The sequence below is a fragment of the Acanthochromis polyacanthus genome, chromosome 10 (genome assembly GCF_021347895.1).
Source record: "Acanthochromis polyacanthus isolate Apoly-LR-REF ecotype Palm Island chromosome 10, KAUST_Apoly_ChrSc, whole genome shotgun sequence".
Lineage (NCBI taxonomy): Eukaryota > Metazoa > Chordata > Actinopteri > Pomacentridae > Acanthochromis > Acanthochromis polyacanthus.
The window spans coordinates 25976022-25993481 of record NC_067122.1 but is presented as its reverse complement, the minus strand read 5'-3'; the positions used below and the strand labels follow the sequence as shown (position 1 = coordinate 25993481).

Genomic DNA, 17460 nt, shown 5'->3' with positions numbered 1-17460 from the left:
CAGCATTTTCCAGACTTCTTTTCTTGAGCTGATTGCGTGGCTGCTTCTTGATGCTATAATCAGCTGCATAATGGGTTCAAATGAGAGGTTAAATGCACATGATTAGTGATCTGTTCCTCTTCTGACTAATGCATGAGAGAGGAGTTATGATAATGTGGCATCCAGGAGGCATTGTAGCTTCATAAAGTGTGGGCAAAGATAAAGTGAAGATAAAATGATGGATGGGGTGGCTGTACGTATTTTTAGATGCTACAAGAGAATGTGGGTGAATGTAACTGTTAGTGTGTCCAACTGAATGATCATGATCTATTCAGTGGGGCACAGTCAGCCCTTTTGGGGAAAATGGAGACCAAAATATAGAAAGGAAAATAGGAGATGCAGGAAAAAGGGGAGGAAATAGCTAGGATTTTATGTCATGGTTTTGCAGTGGAAACTGAGGCGGACTGAGGCACATACACTATCATTGGTCAAGGTCAATAACCCAGATAAACAATCAAATGTTGAGGCATATCCCAACCACAGAGTTCATAAACACATGTAGTAGATAAGGCAATTGGATGCTGGCTGTGGATTGCCACTGCGGCGCAATGGTATAATACAGTTTAGCCATTAGCCTCCAAATCGTGCACTCTGCATGCCAATGTCATCCCGTCCCAAGATAAGAAATTGATTTTATGCTTGGTTGACTGTCATCAAGAAAGAAAAGGAGAGAGAAAAAGAAGAAGAAGACAGACGGACGGGAAGTAAAATGTTAGAAAAAGCAACAAAGAGATGGAATAAAAAATGGAAATCCAATCTTACATCCTGCTGTTGCATTCAGAACCATTTAACCTCAGAACATAGGTGGAGAACTAATGAAAAGCAGAGAATGGAAACAGACAACAGAGAATAGATGGAGTTTATGAAGTTCAAAAGAACATGCAACATGTTTGTGAGTGAGACTGGGGGTGGTTTACACACTGGACAATGAAAGCTTTAGAAAACTGCTGGTTGTGCAGAAGCACATACAGGAGAGCATATTACAGGCAGGGATGTGGAAGAGTCTGGCCGCACAATAGTGCCCCGTTGCCTCATGGGAAGAGGAGAACTCTCTGGAATAGGAGAGGGGAGGGTTGTTTGATAGGTGTGCTAACATGTTGCGATCAATGTCAGTTTTCCATGACTGTCGCACCGCTGTGAGTGAGAGGAAAAGGAAAAGGAAGACGAGAAAGTTAGAACCAGATTCAAGTGATGATGTAATGTTTAGGCGACATAAACAGCACCCCCATCCCCCCTCTTCTTCTTCTCCTTTCTGCTCGCTTTCGGTGCTCTCCCCCTCGTTTTTTTTTTGTTTGTTTTTTTCCTCTGGGGCACAGAAGAGAGCCTTCCGATTGGTTAATAGCACCATAGAGATGCTGAGAATATCCACCAACCAGGGACCGGGTGCCCCTTCACACCGTTACCACAGCAACCACTCACAACCACAGCGAGCGTGCACACATGTATAGATGCGCATGCTTGCATGCATGAGCGAACTATACACTTGTGTTTTCACGTGTGTGACAGCTACACGCGGGGAACATGCAACAACAACCTTCCAATGAACAGCCCAGAGTGAGTTCATCTACTGTACAGCGTCTGGTTGCCGAACAACACTGTGCTGCAGCTCAGACAGCGATAAACACGACTTACTCAGCTTCTCTGTGACAGACCGCCCAGGGAAGTTTGCAAAATGCCCCATCATAAGTCATTCTAAGGGCTGACGATAATTTCTAGTGCCAAGAGCTGAATTTATTTTCACGTGTATGGGACTGAATGATTTACCGAGATGGGCACTGGGATCAAATTAGAAGCACAAACATTTGCCAAACTGTCTCATTAAAAATAGATTTACAATGACAGCAGCCAGCACAATATCCAAAGACAATATAAAAAGACAAAAAAAACTCTCTGATATTAAACTGTTATTCTTTTGTTGTGGCAGAGATAATCTAATGCAAACTGGAAAATCCAAGCTTCCTCAATTTGGATCTCTTTGTTTGGCTGTTTGACAAAAAACATGTATTCAGTAGGAAGGAACAGTGCAAGATCTGCATACTCTCGTTCATTTGTACCAAAATTTTCTCCACGTAAACGAAAGAACCATCAAACTCTACTATTACTTTTGCATTCATCTACACAGCTCAATAAATGTATGAGTAAATACACGTAATGCAGCTTATAATGATGAAAAAATGTGATGAGACGACACATATTTCTTCTTAATATATCTTGTTGCTTTTTCATCTGAACTCATCTGCAAATGACTTAAAAAGTCACCCATGGCTGACTGTCTTTGCCGTAGAAATGAAAGTATTAACATAATACTGAGCACACTCGCTGCAGGCTATAAAGCGGCATGACAAATAGCATTCCTCGGTTCTTTGATTTCTAATTTGCACATTCACAGATACTCGATTGCCACAAGCCCATTTCAGACCTGCCCTTAACTCAGCAAATGTTGCCAGTTTTACACGTCAGCATCATGTTTGGAAAGGAACCATGAGTCAGGGTGATTTTGCTGAGCCAAAGAAAAAAAAAACATCCCCTGCATCAGATTGTCAGTTTTCTAAATTTTGCACGTTTATTCAAGCCAATTGCTTACAACATGAAGCTCCAGCAAATCGTTCTGCCCACACAGTCTACAGCATGTGGCCAATGTAAGCCTTAGAAGACAGCAAAAAAACATTTGATGTATTATTTACTTGCAACATTAGGAATGATCTGGTCTTTTCTCATAAATAACTTAAATTAGGCCTATATTCTGAAGGCAAAAGTTTGACTATGGCTTGACTTGTTGTATCTCTCTCAAAATAAAGTTGCTATAAACCACACTACTTGGTAAGTTTCCTTTTAAAATGTTAAACATAACCGACCAGGATGTGTGATTATGTCACCACTGTTTCTATTGTAGGTCACCAGTGCTCACCTGTAGCACTGCAAAGCCAGTTAAGTCAGTCTCATTAGACCACAGCGTACAACCAGAGGAAAATCCATTACAAATTGCCAGCACAACAACAAGCTACCTTAGCAGGAGCCTAAGTCCCCTACAAGGCACCTCTGATCCGTTCTAATCCCCACCGATTGCTAATAGTAGCACTCAGCATGTATACTACCAGTCAAAAGTTTGAACACACCTTTACATTTAATGGTTTTTCTTTACTTTCAAGACTAACTATGGATGAACACATATGGAATTGTGTAGTAAACAAAAAAGTGTGAAATAAGTCAAAACATCTTTCAGATTCTTCAAAATAGCCACCCTTCACCCTTTGCTTTGATTACTGCTTTGCACACTCTTGGCATTCTCTCAGTGAGCTTCATGAGGTCGTCACCTGAAATGGTTTTCACTTCACAGGTGTGCCTTGTCAAGGTTAATTTGTGGACTTTCTTGCCTTCTTAATGGGATTGAGACCATCAGTTCTGTTGTGCAGAAGGCAGGTTGGTACACAGTGGACTGTCCTATTTGACAACTGTTAGAATGGATAAAAAACAATCAGATAAGTCAAGAGAAACGACAGTCCATCATTACTTTAAGAACTAAAGGTCGGTCAGTCTGGAAAATTGCAAAAAGATTTTTAATGTATCCCCAAGTGCAGTCGCAAAAACCATCAAGCGCTATGACGAAACTGGCTCACATGAGGACCGCCCCAGGAAAGGAAGACCAAGAGTCACCTCTGCTGCTGAGGATAAGTTCCTCAGATTAGAGCCCAGATAAATGCCACACAGAGTTCTAGTTGCAGACACATCGCTACATCAACTGTTCAGAGGAGACTGACCAATCAAGCTTTTATGGTCAAATAGCTGCTAAGAAACCACTACTAAGGAAATGAGCAGAGATTTGTTTGGGCCAAGAAATACAAGGAATGGATATTAGACCAGTTGAAATGTGTGCTTTGGTCTGATGAGTCCAAATCTGAGATCTTTGGTTCCACCCGCTGTGTCTTTGTGCGACACAGCAAAGGTGAACGGATGGTCTCTAAAATGCATGGTTCCCACCGAGACGCATGGAGGAGAGGTGATGGTGCTTTGCTGGTGACACTATTGGGGATTTATTCCAAATTGAAGATACACTGAACCAGCATGCTGCAGCGACATGCCATCCCATCCGGTTTGCATTTAGTTTACAATGACCCAAGCACACCTCCAGGCTGGGTAAAGGCTATTTCACCAAGAAGGAGAGTGATGAAATGCTGCGTCAGATGACCTGACCTCCACAGTCACCTGACCTAAATTCAATCCAGATGGTTTGGGATGAGATGGACTGCAGAGTGAAGACAAAAGGCCCAATAAATGCTTAGAATCTCTCCAAACCCCTTCACGACTGTTGGAAAACCATTTCAGGGGACTACCTCATGAAGCTCATCCAGAAAATACCAAGGGCGTGTAAAGCAGTAATCAAAGCAAAGGGTGACTATTATGAAGAATCTAAAATATGAAACGTGTTTTTACTTATTTCACCCATTTTTGTTTGATACTTAATTCCATGTGTTCATTCATAGTTTTGATGCCTTCACTGAGAATCTACAATGTAAATAGCCATGACAATAAAGGAAAACCAATAAATGAGAAGGTGTGTCCAAACTTTTGACTGGTAGTGTAGACTAGGAAATGGATGAATGAGTGCATACAGTGGATCTGTCAGTGTGTCCGCGTGTGTGCATCGAGGCAGATAATGTGACCAAGATATACTGTCTCGTTTCTGGTCTACCACTGGAATTCCTATCCAACAATATATAACTTTACTAACATTTATGACCAGGACAACACAGGATTGGGGACTGTATAAGACAACACCTGTTTGTTTGGTCACTTCAGATGATTGTCTTCTCTAACGCTTGCTGTGTGGTGTTGTTACAGATTCAGTTTCTTACCGGTGCAGGTAAAACACTTGACGTGAAAGTGGGTCTCTTGTACTCGGACCACTTCCCCTTTGCATACTTCCCGGCATCGCTGGCACCGGATTGGTCCAGCGCTCCGCTCACCGCCTGTTGAGCCTTGGTGATAAGCTGCTGAAGACAGAAAAGTGTATTAAACAAAAGTACACATTTCATCACTATTTTGCAAGCTGGCTTGACAATCACAACTGAGCTGAACCTAAGCTGTCTACTCTTTGAAAGCACATTTGCAGTTTTCAGTGAGAGCTTTACTTGTAAGTCTTGAGAATTTTAAACATGTGGCTTAACGGGCCCACAAATGGTAAATTACGTCCTCTAAAACAAGTAGTTTAACTTAGTTACTGGAATACAGTAAAAATATAAGTGACATCTTTTTGCCTGGAAAAAACAGCATATTTCAAAAAAAACTAATCATCTATTTTAAAAACCTACTAATTAGTTTGAGAAATTATTTTTAAAAAATTGTAAATCTCTCCTTTTACCTTCCCCAATTTGAATATTTTCTATTTTTTTAACTCCTCTATGACACTCTAAACTGAGCATCTTTGGGTTGGGGACAAAATGAGACATTTGATGATGTTTTTTGGGCTTTGAGAAACACTGAATGACATTTTTCACCGCTTTCAGTCATTAAATGCAAGCTGATATTGGCAATCACATACAAACCATACTCAACATTTCTGAAAAACACATTTTGTTTAGATTAAAATTAGGGCTGTGTGATATTGGAAAAACTAATATTGAGATATTTCGTTCTTTTGCAACATGTATTGTGAAAAAATACCAAAATTGTTGCCAGATGACTTGAATAAAGCTGTACTTGAAAAGAATGAATCATTCTATAATGAGTGGGGGATTTCATAGGAAGTGCTTCAGCACAGAAAATAAGAAAAAAAAGAATACTTTTACACAACACTGCACTTGGTTCATGTAATTGTGGGAAGTCACAATTATGATTGGGATCAATGTTCCAGTAAACTGACCATGCCTTTCTTTGACACAACTAAACCTTCCTTTTCAGTGTGTCTCTTCTATTCCTCCTTTATTTTACTGAGCACAAGTGGAGCCTGGATGTCAGCAAACTCTGTGTCTTGTAAATGCAGTTGTTTTTTTTTTTAAAAAAAAACTCTAAATTAGGGTAAATTATGTTCTATTGGACAGACTTCTTGAAGAATAGTCCTGAAAAAGAGCCTTTTGGTGCTGAAACAATGTATACTTATTAAAAATCAGGATGGATTTCAGCATCAGGCATAAGCAAACTGCTTTTCTAATCACATATTTCTTAAATTTATGTATCAGTCCACCATCAGACCTGGGGCCTGACTACACCGCATACTGTACCGAGTGCAGTTCACACAGTAAGATCAGTGTGTAGCTCTGTCAACACTTGTTGTGAAGCTGTGAGGTCTGACACCTATGTAAGCTGGGTAAGCTCCAGGCTTTCTCTCCCACAGTCTCTATTTTTCACAAACTCATACCCACACACACACACACACACACACACACACACACACACACACACACACACACACACGCTGCTGTGTCACTTGAGAAAGCGATTGGATCCCCTTACCCCTTATACATTAGCTTACATGTCAGACTCCTGCACGCCCGACAGCTTTTTTACACAGTCAGGAAAGCAAGTTCTCACATGCTGCCTTAACAGTACTTGAATATATGCTGTCACAAGAAAAAAGAAGTCAAAAAGATACATTAATTCGATCATAGATGAGTGAGGAAAATTAATTTATCCAAAACACTTATAGGCTATTAGAGGCTCTCTAAAGGTCCATCACCTCCTCTGGGCTTTAAACAGATTCTCTTTGCACCTTCAGGTTATTAGACAAGCAGGCTTCTAATACTGAGACTGAGTCAGAGCAGCTGGGATCAGTCTCTTACTTATCTCCATCTTCCTTGAGGAGCACGAGTGGTCCTACTCTCTGTGGAAGGGGTATAATGGCAGGGTAACCAGCTGGCATGACTACCTGAATAGCTGACTGAAGGACTCTGCTGCTTCAGTCGGAGCAGCACAAGCATATGGGCTGGTGTGACAGAAATACTGATTCCATTTCGCTGGATGAATCCTGGAGGACTTGCATCACTTAAAAAGTCTAACAGCCTTTCACGTGTCAAAGCCTGAGCACTCTTTGCATGCTTGAAATTTGACAACGGCATATTCGCAGCGTGTGCGGGCGCGAGGGAATACATTCATGGGTGTGGGTGAAAATGTATGCATGAATCTAGTTGGGATTTTTTTTTCCCTTCTCAGGACAGCAGCGTGGGCACTGGAAATATGCAAGCATTATTATTTCCCACTCATCACCCATCTCCCATCTTCAAGTCTGTGTTAGTTCTTTGTTTGCCTCACAATGCTGGCAGCAGCACTGGGATCAACTAGCCAGCCTCATAAGTGCCCCAGCACTCATTCAACTCAATACATTCCCTTGAAAGTGTTTTTTTTTTTCCTCGTAAAACTGAACGAGCAACATTGATCCCATCAGGTGTGAATGAGAGATAATGGGAACTAAAAGCACAACATGCAAGCCTGTGCCAACACCTACTGAAAACACAGGACATGTATTTACAATACTGACCTTCTGAAAGCAGGCCAAAACCAACCTCTGGCACAGCATAACATCCTCTTCTTTGGCAGCTCAGCAAGGCAAAGTTGTGCAAAACTAACAACATGCATGAAAACTGAGCAAGGTGTGGAGATAAGATTATAAGATTTTTTGCTAGTTTTCATCAACCATGTTTTAATGAATGAGATGCTTATTTAACTTGTTGCATGGCAGGAAAGCAGAGAATCCAGGTACGCAATCAGCTTAGGGGGCCGAAGGATTACATATCTCCACCAAATTGTGTCAGGGTGTTCATTCTCATTGAATGCAGCAAAGCTCTCCTTGTCCAAATCCATTACAGAGCTCTCAAACAGTCCTCCGTGCTCTCCCATGCTGAGGTGTTGAGTCACTCTTCTAATGATAGCCACCAGACTACAGGTGCAATTCACTGACTCTAAATCAGCAGAGAGTGCCTCAGGACAATACCGCCGCTGGCAGACAGGTGATAACAACAGCGCTGCGGTCAGACAGTGTTCCTGCGGAGCGAGAGGTTGCTGCTATTTCTGCCCCTGACCTGACAGCCGCAGGGAAGAGCATGCTGGGAGCTCAGTCACAAGGGACGCTGGGAGATTGGTGGTGATAAGTGAGGGGAGTGAAGAGCGGGGCAGAATCAGAACAGAGGAAACACAAAGATGGTGTGGAGATAAAATGAATCAAAAAAAGCATAAAACTGAAGTTTACTTTTTAAAGTTCTGTTTAGTTTATACTAGCATGTTCATTATTTTCAGCTGTACTATTTCACAGTATAAGCTCCAGGCACTTTTCCAGAATTGAAAAACAACAAATCTAACTCAATTACAATATTTAAGCCACTTATTTGTTAGTGCTTAATATCTGAAGTCTTCAGTATGATCAGCAACTAATGCCTGTAATCCTAAGCGCAGCAATTATACCTGAAAAGTTTGTTTATTAGCAGGACAATTACAAAGATGTGACTTGTGTGGAAGACGTGCGGGTATACGTGAAGCTGCTGTGTTCTTCTCAGTTTAGCAACAACTCTGTGGTAGCTGGTGAGCAAGTGGTTAATGTACAAGGCATCACAGAGTGTGAACATCTCATCTGTGACTTCTAGGATGTATCAAAGACAGCTGAGAGTAAGGCTGGGCGATACAGACCGAAAGTCATATTTTGGTATTTTTAGACTGAATTGAGATACATGGTACACGATTAGCCACAACATTAAAACCACTGACAGGTGATTTTTATGACATTTATCATATTGTTACAATGCAATGTTTGGTGAGAAACCTTGGGTCCTGATGTCCATGTAGACGCTACTTTGGCAGGTACCACCCATCTACACATTGTGTGAAGCAGACCCTCCAAAGCAACGACACTTCTCATCACCAGCAACTTCCTTGGTGTGGAATGCCTTGAGGAACATGACCAAGAACCCAAGATCTCCACCCTGCTGTCAGATTTCCCATATCCCAAATAAACTAAGCACCTAGGGGAAGCCAGTGGTGTTTCCAACAAAATCCAAATGGCAACTTTGTCAACCGTTGCCCCATGTGCAGTTGTCACATTAAGTTTACATGCATCTAACTTTGAGATATTATTTATATCTGTGCTGCACAGTGCTTCATTCCGTGCAGCAGGAGAACTTGTGAGCCGGTGGTGGTTTTGCACGCAAACGCAGAGGGACAGTGGAGATGGAGCTGCACAGAGAATGTGAGCGAGATGAGAGATGCAAATGCTGGCACGGCTTGAAGAAGAAAATGTAATGCACCATCAAACTTTAGCAATAAAAACAATATTGTTTCATCTGATAACAGATTCATCTATTCTAAAAAGTTGATACAGCAGTCCACCAAGTAAAACTTTATGCAAACCATTCAGAGACCCTGCTGATGGGATTTTCAAGTTCAGTTTTTTTTTTTTGCACCTTCTGCGCCAGATACTAAATCCTGAAATAAAACTCTGAAGTATTGTGAAATCTGAGCAGCAACCAGCGACTCCAAAAGTTGAAGCCACTCCAATATCATAATGGCAACTACATACTGACTAAAAAAACTCTCATTGTGTTGAGTAGACTGGAAAATCCATCTTCTCTTTGAAATCTCAATGCTTAATATGGGTTTTGGTGACAGGTTTAAAATGCATTAACTAACAAGAACCACATAGCTACTTCAGGTGCACCTTAGAGTTGAAACAATACAGTTTGTCTACAATTTGTCGACACCAACTGCATAGTGAAAGCAGCAGTTTCATTCCTCCGTTAGTTTATACTGAGCTTTCAGTCACAGTACTGTTGTGCAAGGAGCACGATACGCAATCACAACTCACCTAAAACATAAGAAAACAGACCTGAATGATAGATAACCAAGCAATTTGTAAGCAAAACACTATCCTATGTGGGCCGCTGTATTGGTTAAAACAGAAGCACATCTGTTTACAACTGGACAGCCGAAAATGCCTCCATTTATAGACAAGTCACAAGATTTACTGCCTCAAGTAACTAAGAGACGAGCTGATGAGTTGCAAACACACAACCAGCGAGTAGTAAATTGTTCCCTTTGTCTGTAAGATGTCAGAAAATACAGAAAAAGCCTGTTGTAACACCCCACATCCTAAGGTGACATCTTCAGATGTATTGTTTCTTAAAATATTCACTTTACTATTATGTTTGACAAAGGAAAACATCAAATTCTAGCATTTGACAAACTAGAACTATCAAATATTTGACAGTTTTGTTTTTTTTTTTAAAAAAAGACAACCCAAGTGCCTTTTGCATCATCCAAAAAGCAAATTCTCTCTTAAACAGAAAAGATTTCTTTTAGCAATAAAAAACACCATGTCTTCCCCTGTCTGCAACCTAATGCAGCCAATGATCAGACCTCTCCATGCCTCCCCCAATCCCCTCTCTTCATCTCCCTCTGTCTCTGTCAGGACCTTGGGTTGGAGCATTCATCAGAGCGATGGGAGTGTCCAGTGATATCACAAACATGCTGTCATTCTGCTGAGAGAGAGAGAGGTCAGACTGCTACCGACAGTCTGAATGATCACTCAATCCTTCCGCCAGCCAAGGTCACGGACGCATCATCCTCCAAGACACAACAATGATTTGGCTCTAAGCTGAATGAGTCTCCTGATTAATCTTTTCATTCAAAGAAACAAACAAGCAAAAAAAAAAAAACGCCTCGAGTTTATAGCTGAAATGCTGTTATTTCCATGCTGTCCTCAAAATTTCCATTCCCCTGCTGGTTTTAACTGTTTTGCAAAAATCAAACTGAATACCAGTGCAGTTGCCACAATGATTGTAGCTTCAAATGAACAACAAAATCATGTGCTTGTTCTGGAGCTGGCCTGTAAATGCAAACCAGTTGTACGCGACTGTACATGAATATTCATCGGTCCATCCCAGGATCTGTGATTGCAGCTGTGCATCTTTGTCTCCCACCTTTGTTCTCGGTGTTATTGAACTAAGGCGTCTGGCATCAGGAGTGATAAATGGTGTTTGGCTCTGGTTGGGACTGCTCACCAGATGAGGCAGAAGCGCAGGGATCATATATGACGAGGCCCCCCTCCTTGTCTGCCCTTGTTCCAGCGGATTCTTCCCGTAAAACCAGGAAAGCATAACTGACAGCTAAACAGCACAGAATTAAAAAAAACACCATTTAATATAAGCCCTGCGACAGACTGGCGACCTGTCCAGGGTGTCCCCTGCCTTCGCCCGAGTCAGCTGGGATACACTCCAGCACCCCCCGCGACCCTAATGAGGATAAAGCGGTGTATAGAGGATGGATGGATGGACCATTTAATCTAGTTGTAAGTCCTATGTATGGATTTTTTTTCTTCTCTTCTTTACGCTCAAGGACACTGTCTGTCAGAGGGTCATTTACAGATGTCCTTTAGTGACAAATGAGCTACTCAGCTGTACTTATCCTTCACTGAGCCTCTGTGTTATGTTGTTTATTGTATTTCTTCATGAAGTTAATATAGAATAAAACAAATTCATTTAATGAATTACCTTATAAAATTTAACATTCATGGATCCCATAGGAACATTGATTATGACTTTATGGACTCTGTGACATTTAGTTTTTTTCACCATCTTAAAATCACATTTTCCCCTCTTTAAACACTCTGATAAATGACAAGATGTGAGATGCCAAAGCTGAAGCTACTGCAGGTCAAATCAGGTTTAAAGCGGTTTAAAAACTTGATTTTCAGCAGTGGGTCTTGTACATGCTGGTATTTTGTAGGTGAAATGTTTATGATGTTCACAGTTTTTGCTTAATGGGTCAATATTTGCTAATTGGCGCACAGATTGAAATGTCACATATTGCCAAAGTCTGTAGGATACGTTGTCTAGAAACGGTGGATATTTATTATGAAATGTCACTGATATGCAGTTCTGAGTGGCTATAAAACCCCACGAGACTAGATTGCTATAAATGTCTTAGCTGTAGCTTGCTCAAGAGAACATTTTTTTAAACTAAGAATGCTTGTGTTAAATTTCTCTATGTTTTTTATGCATATTTTGTCTGACACCTGAGAACTTTGCTCTGTAGCGGAACAGCAAGAGCAAGGAAGAGTCAGTGCTGCCTGTGATGTATGGCTCTGCAGATCCCCTCAGGTCCCTGAGCTCAATGATCAGTATATTGATCAACATGTGTTTTATCACTCCCCTGAAACACACAAACTGTACATACCCAATCCCACGGAAACCTCTCAGAATCCACTATTATTATCATCACTGACGATGCTGTTTCTCATCTTCCGTGTCACCACAGTAAGTATGTAAAAACCGAGGTCCTTCTCCATCAAACGCTGACCTGCTCCACCCGCAGTGCTGCGTCGTCTGCCAGCCAGGCAGAAAATAGGAGTCAGTCCAGACGTACGCCCAAAACCCAGTGACCATGAGAGACAGACGGCCCAGAAGATGAAGACAGACAGTCAGAGCTGTGTGTAATTACTCCGTGTGTGTGTCGAAGGCCTCAAGGCAATCACACCCAATGCAGCGGAAAACAGTGCACACAGCGAAGAGTAGCAGGCCCATTCATGTCCAAACCTTGAGAGTGTTGAAAGCAAAGAGGGGGACATATGTTTGACTGACTGGAGGAGGAGGAGGAGATGTTCTTTCCTCAGTGTAGAAGCCTGTAGTGCTTCAACGCCTAAAGCCAAAGTACAGACACGTCACACCACCGTCTGTGTGCCGTGACAATGCTGACAAACCCACGTGCTGTTAAATGCACGCGTCCATCCTTACACCACATGTTCACATGCTGCTCTAGTGTGTGTTTTAGGTGCCATCCTTTTGCTGCAAAAGTCACTAGGGCCTATGACAGCTCTCCACATGTTGGCTGCATCTGCTCCTCCCCCTCGGTGTCAGCTGAGAGAAGCATTTTGAAGCCCAACAAAAGAACTATGCTCATTGTCTCGGAGCGCAAGAAGCTGCAAACCTCACTCCCGTCAGGCAGTCGGGCAACGTCTCCGTACCACTGAGTTAAGAGCACCGGATGAATAATGTAGTGCCACACAATGACAGCCCAGATTATGAATGATGCAGTAATACCGGAGGGCGGACAGGAAGCGCTTGACACCGCCAGTTCTCAGAGCACCTGGTGCAGATCAACTTCAACAGACTGCAGCTGGCCCTCCTGACAGCTAAGGGACAGGAGAGAGGGAGGGATTTTCCTAAAGCGTTAACCTTCAGATCTACACAATCTGACCTGTAAATCACCCAGTGACAACTTGTAAACACAACATAGTGGAGGCATGCATATGAGCGCACACGAGCTGACCCTCCAGCCGTGCAGGGAAAGCCCTGATTCAGCTGTCAGAGGATCAGGGTCACAGTCAGCTGATACGAGGTCAGCTTAGCATCATGGCTGACCCCGGGGTGTTCTGGGATAAGTATGACAGGAGCCCTGAGGATGTCAGACTTGTTCATCACGCGGTGCATCACACACAACTAAACTCCATGAGACCAGGTCACAAAACCTCAGACTCAAGGGTTTCCTGCACCGGAGATGAACGTGTGAGAAGACAGGTGGATTTTCACAAAAAGAGGCGACAGCTGAGAGCTTTAAGGAGGATGAAAAAGAACTGCAAAGAAGAGCAAATGAGCAGATATTATGAAGGTTCAAGCAACAGCTGTTGTGTGGATGGAGAATCCCAATCATGCATCTTTGTGGATGAACCCAGCAAATGCCACTTTGACCTCCAGATATATTTAGCTCTACTATTCTCTCCAAGTCTGCTGTAGGGGTTCGGCACACAACATTTACAGACACTTGCACATTAGTCCCATGTAAAATGTTAATTTTATGTGACTATGACATTTAATATTTCTGTTTTTTGACATTAAAGTCAAACACTGATTCCAGCCTTATTATAAAGAATGTTTGTCATCTGTAATATATTCCAGCAAATGTGATATCTTCTATCCTGCTATTGTTCTGTGGTAGTTCTGTCACCCATTTGTATTGTCCTTGCGCTTCAAGTGGAGAGATAAAGCGCGCAAGAATGGACTTACCACTGGAACTCATGATGCCCAATGTGTTCTCATCCAAAACAAAGCGGCTCCGTCAGACAATAATCCCATAAAGCGCGAGAAAATCTTCACGAAGGCAGTTTATTCCCTCCGAAATTGTGCAATTAAGCATGAATATCCATTAAATGATGCTCCTCACTCTCAGCACTCAACACTGCTTCCAGTCAATTTCTGAGAAGGTGGACACACACAGAAATAGGGGTATAAAAAATGTAAGAGAAGAAATATCAGCGAGGATAATTCCTGTAATTAATAGAAAATCCGGAAAAAATCTCCCCTCCCCGCTGTGTGAACGTCGGCTGTGTTTTTTTCCTCCTTCTTCTGGCAAACAGTGACAACAGAATGCTGCTCACTCGGATTCCACCTTCACATTTTCGCTCCCGGCTGATCCCAGCTCCGCCGCGCTTCCCCGGCGCGTCACCGAGCGCCTCTCACACGCGTTCAGCACGGGCTCCGGCGCTCCCTTTCAACATAAAGCAAGCTTAATAATAATAATAAATAATAATAATAATGTTTTATGTGTTTTAAATTTTTCTTAAAAAGTGCTAAAGGTTCTCCATTTTTATTGAACTTTTGGTGGCAGCTAATGGCAAAAAAATCAGAGCTGGAACTTGTGATTATTTTCATTATCATTTAATCATTTGTTAAAGAAAACAGCAGAAAACAGAAACAAATCCCTGTCAGATAGTTTCTCATCTCCTAAGCTGGTGTCTTGTACAATGTTATTATGTCTGACTAACAGTCCACAACCCGAATCTTAAATATATGTTAACAGAAATTATGCAGATTCTTACATTAAATCCTTTTTCTTTTTCTTTTTTTGCAAAGTGCTATTATCAAAATAAAACCAGATGGGTCCATATTAACTCTTGAAAAGGGTTCAAGAAAGAACTTGTTTCAGCTTAAGTCCTGTTGAGTGCTGCTTGAGGTGCCGAAAGGAACCATTTTTTGGTGTTTTTTTAAAGATCCTCTTGCTAAGAGGTTTTTTCTGAAGCTAAAAATGTTTCTTATACGGCATCATTAGTGTAGCACCATCTTTACTTGTATTGTTTTTTAAATTCCATGTTACACAAATGCTTTTTTGAAAATAATAGAAACCGTAAAATCCTCAAATTCAAACACAAAAGGTCTTTGCAATCATTGTTCCCTTTTTATTGAATTTTACCAATCATATTTATGTTAAGAACTTTGACACACTAAATAAAATATGATGGGATTTCAAAAAGAATAAATATAAAAGAAAAAACAGCATGTCTTATTCACATACATAAACAATGCACGGCTTTGTTTTTGTTGTTCAGTCCCTGCCTTTAGTTATTCCTTCATTTATTCCTGAGCAAACCTTAATCTAAAACAGGGTTTTAAGCACAATAGAACAGGATCACTGAATTTGCTCATTAATATCAAAATAAAACTCTCTGATAACATTGATTACAAAGGTTCTTAAATAGAATACTATCATATCTGGAGTTCATACTGTTTGCACTGTTCATATTACCATTTCTCATATTTATTTTACTTCACATTGTTATTTATCTAGCATATTTATTTTACCTACAGCTGATTTTAATCCATAGTTAACATGTTCATATGACTCTGTTCATGCTGGTAATATCTTGTCATACTGTTTATTTCACATTCTCCATAAACTATATGCATTATTTATGCACCGGCTTCCTCCCACAGTCCAAAAACATGCTGAGGTTAACTGGTGATTCTAAATTGTGTGAATGTGTGTGACTGTTTGTCTCTATATGTAGCCCTTTGATAGACTGGTGACCTGTCTGGGGGTCCCCTGCCTTTGCCTTAAGTCACCTCTTTTTTTTCTTTTTTCTTTTTGCACTTCTAGTTTTATACTAAACTGCATTTTGTCTTAGCAAAGTTAGTCTCTTTATTATCAGTATCACAATAAGGTGTTCAGCAGCTCATGTGAAGCCCAGTGTCACCACTCACACTAAATACTACTCCAACCACACGATGCTATGCTCTAATGTTATTCTGGGATTTATAAAGGAGCACAAACTGTCATTAATTGCTTCTGAAGGTAATCTCTTAGAATTTTCTTCACGTGTTATTGTGAAAGTAAAACATCCTGGTTCCCGGTTCTGCTCTGTCTCACTATGGCTCACTTGATCACTTTCTTTTTATCCCGGGTTGGCGACGTCACCCTGAGCTGCTGTGAGCGCTTTGGGGACGCTGTACCCTACATCACTCAGAAAGAAGTCTGAAATGATAACAAGAGCCCGGTCCGAATTCATTTGTCACACCAGGTGGGTCTTTAACTACACATCCTGAGTGCTTGAAACATTTTAGATTATTTTAAGAATTAGTCAAGTCACTTTTATTTTAAACTGGACACAGTATTACGCATCACCATGGTCACATTTAGAGAACTACAAGGAATATTTGAAATTGATTTGAGGAGTCCGGGGAGGCTTTGTGAAAGGACTTGTTGGTGTTTTTGCAGTGCTGGGCTGGGCTTGTTGCTAAAACTGTCGTGACACCGCCCTCTTCTGGAAAACAGACGTAAGCAAATTAGTTAATTGGATTATTTACGGTGGAGCTGCTGGAGAAGGAGGAGGTGGAGGCCAGGTTAATTATGACACTGTTGACGGGCCTGCTGTTCTGGTATTGACTGAAGGATCACAATAGATGAACTGCCTTAACTGGCCTGTGAAGTTCTACCCAGACAGCACACTTGGGTATAAATCAGATTTGGTCCTGATACTTTGTAGTATTAAAAACAGAGCTGCCATCTATGCATTCAGGGCTCAGTGTTGTGTTTGTTCAGCGGTATCAACGTGGAAAGATCTCCATGTAACGGTGAGACACCCATCCGCTGTTTCCCACAACCATTAGTCAGACGAAAACATGTGAGGTTGGTCCAATGCAAGGAGAAGTCAATGACCCCAGACATTGAACAACATCCAGAATGTGAGAAAACAAGGTAGGAGCTGATTAACCTTATACTGATAAAGTAAGAAGGCACTGCCTGCAAAACTGCAGAAATAATCAAGTGAGAGAGATTATTCAGAGCAATTCCACCATGAATTTAATTGCACTTTGGATAAAAACAACATACAGCTCAGTATCATAGGTGAGTTTATCAGACTGCGTAGTGGTGCAGTATGAATCCCTTACTTTGCAATAGAATGATAAGAGAAAAACAAGAAAACAACAGCTCTTTTTTCTATTGGTTCATTCCAATTAGCTCCATTTTAGGATTTCCATATCATGTAACAAATTCTAAGTCCTACATTTCTTAGAAAACAGCTTATACAGATGAGAGGGAATCCCCCTAACTGAGCCTGGAGATTAGTCTAATTCTATAAGTTGACTATCAGTAACCTCGTCAAGCTAAAACTCCGCCTGAGGAAGCCTCAAGTCCCTATTTCTGATGCCTATTGTGTAACTGACACATTTC

At 41.3% G+C, this 17460-nt stretch overlaps 1 protein-coding gene across 8 annotated transcripts in view; it reads right to left on the bottom strand.

The window, feature by feature from the left end:
* ablim3 (actin binding LIM protein family, member 3) overlaps positions 1-14466 on the bottom strand; it is a 52372-nt gene extending 37906 nt beyond the window's left edge. For 7 of the 8 annotated variants that reach the window (XM_051954630.1, XM_051954634.1, XM_051954628.1 and 4 more), the window contains exons 1-2: positions 14019-14466; positions 4893-5030 (exon numbers count right to left, since the gene is read on the bottom strand). In XM_051954630.1, coding sequence (XP_051810590.1) covers positions 4893-5030; positions 14019-14031 — 151 coding nt within the window. In that variant the 5' untranslated portion in view covers positions 14032-14466. The remainder of the gene's footprint in view (positions 1-4892; positions 5031-14018) is intronic. The other variant, XM_051954629.1, reaches the window with a different exon arrangement.
* Between the last annotated feature and the right edge of the window lie 2994 nt (positions 14467-17460).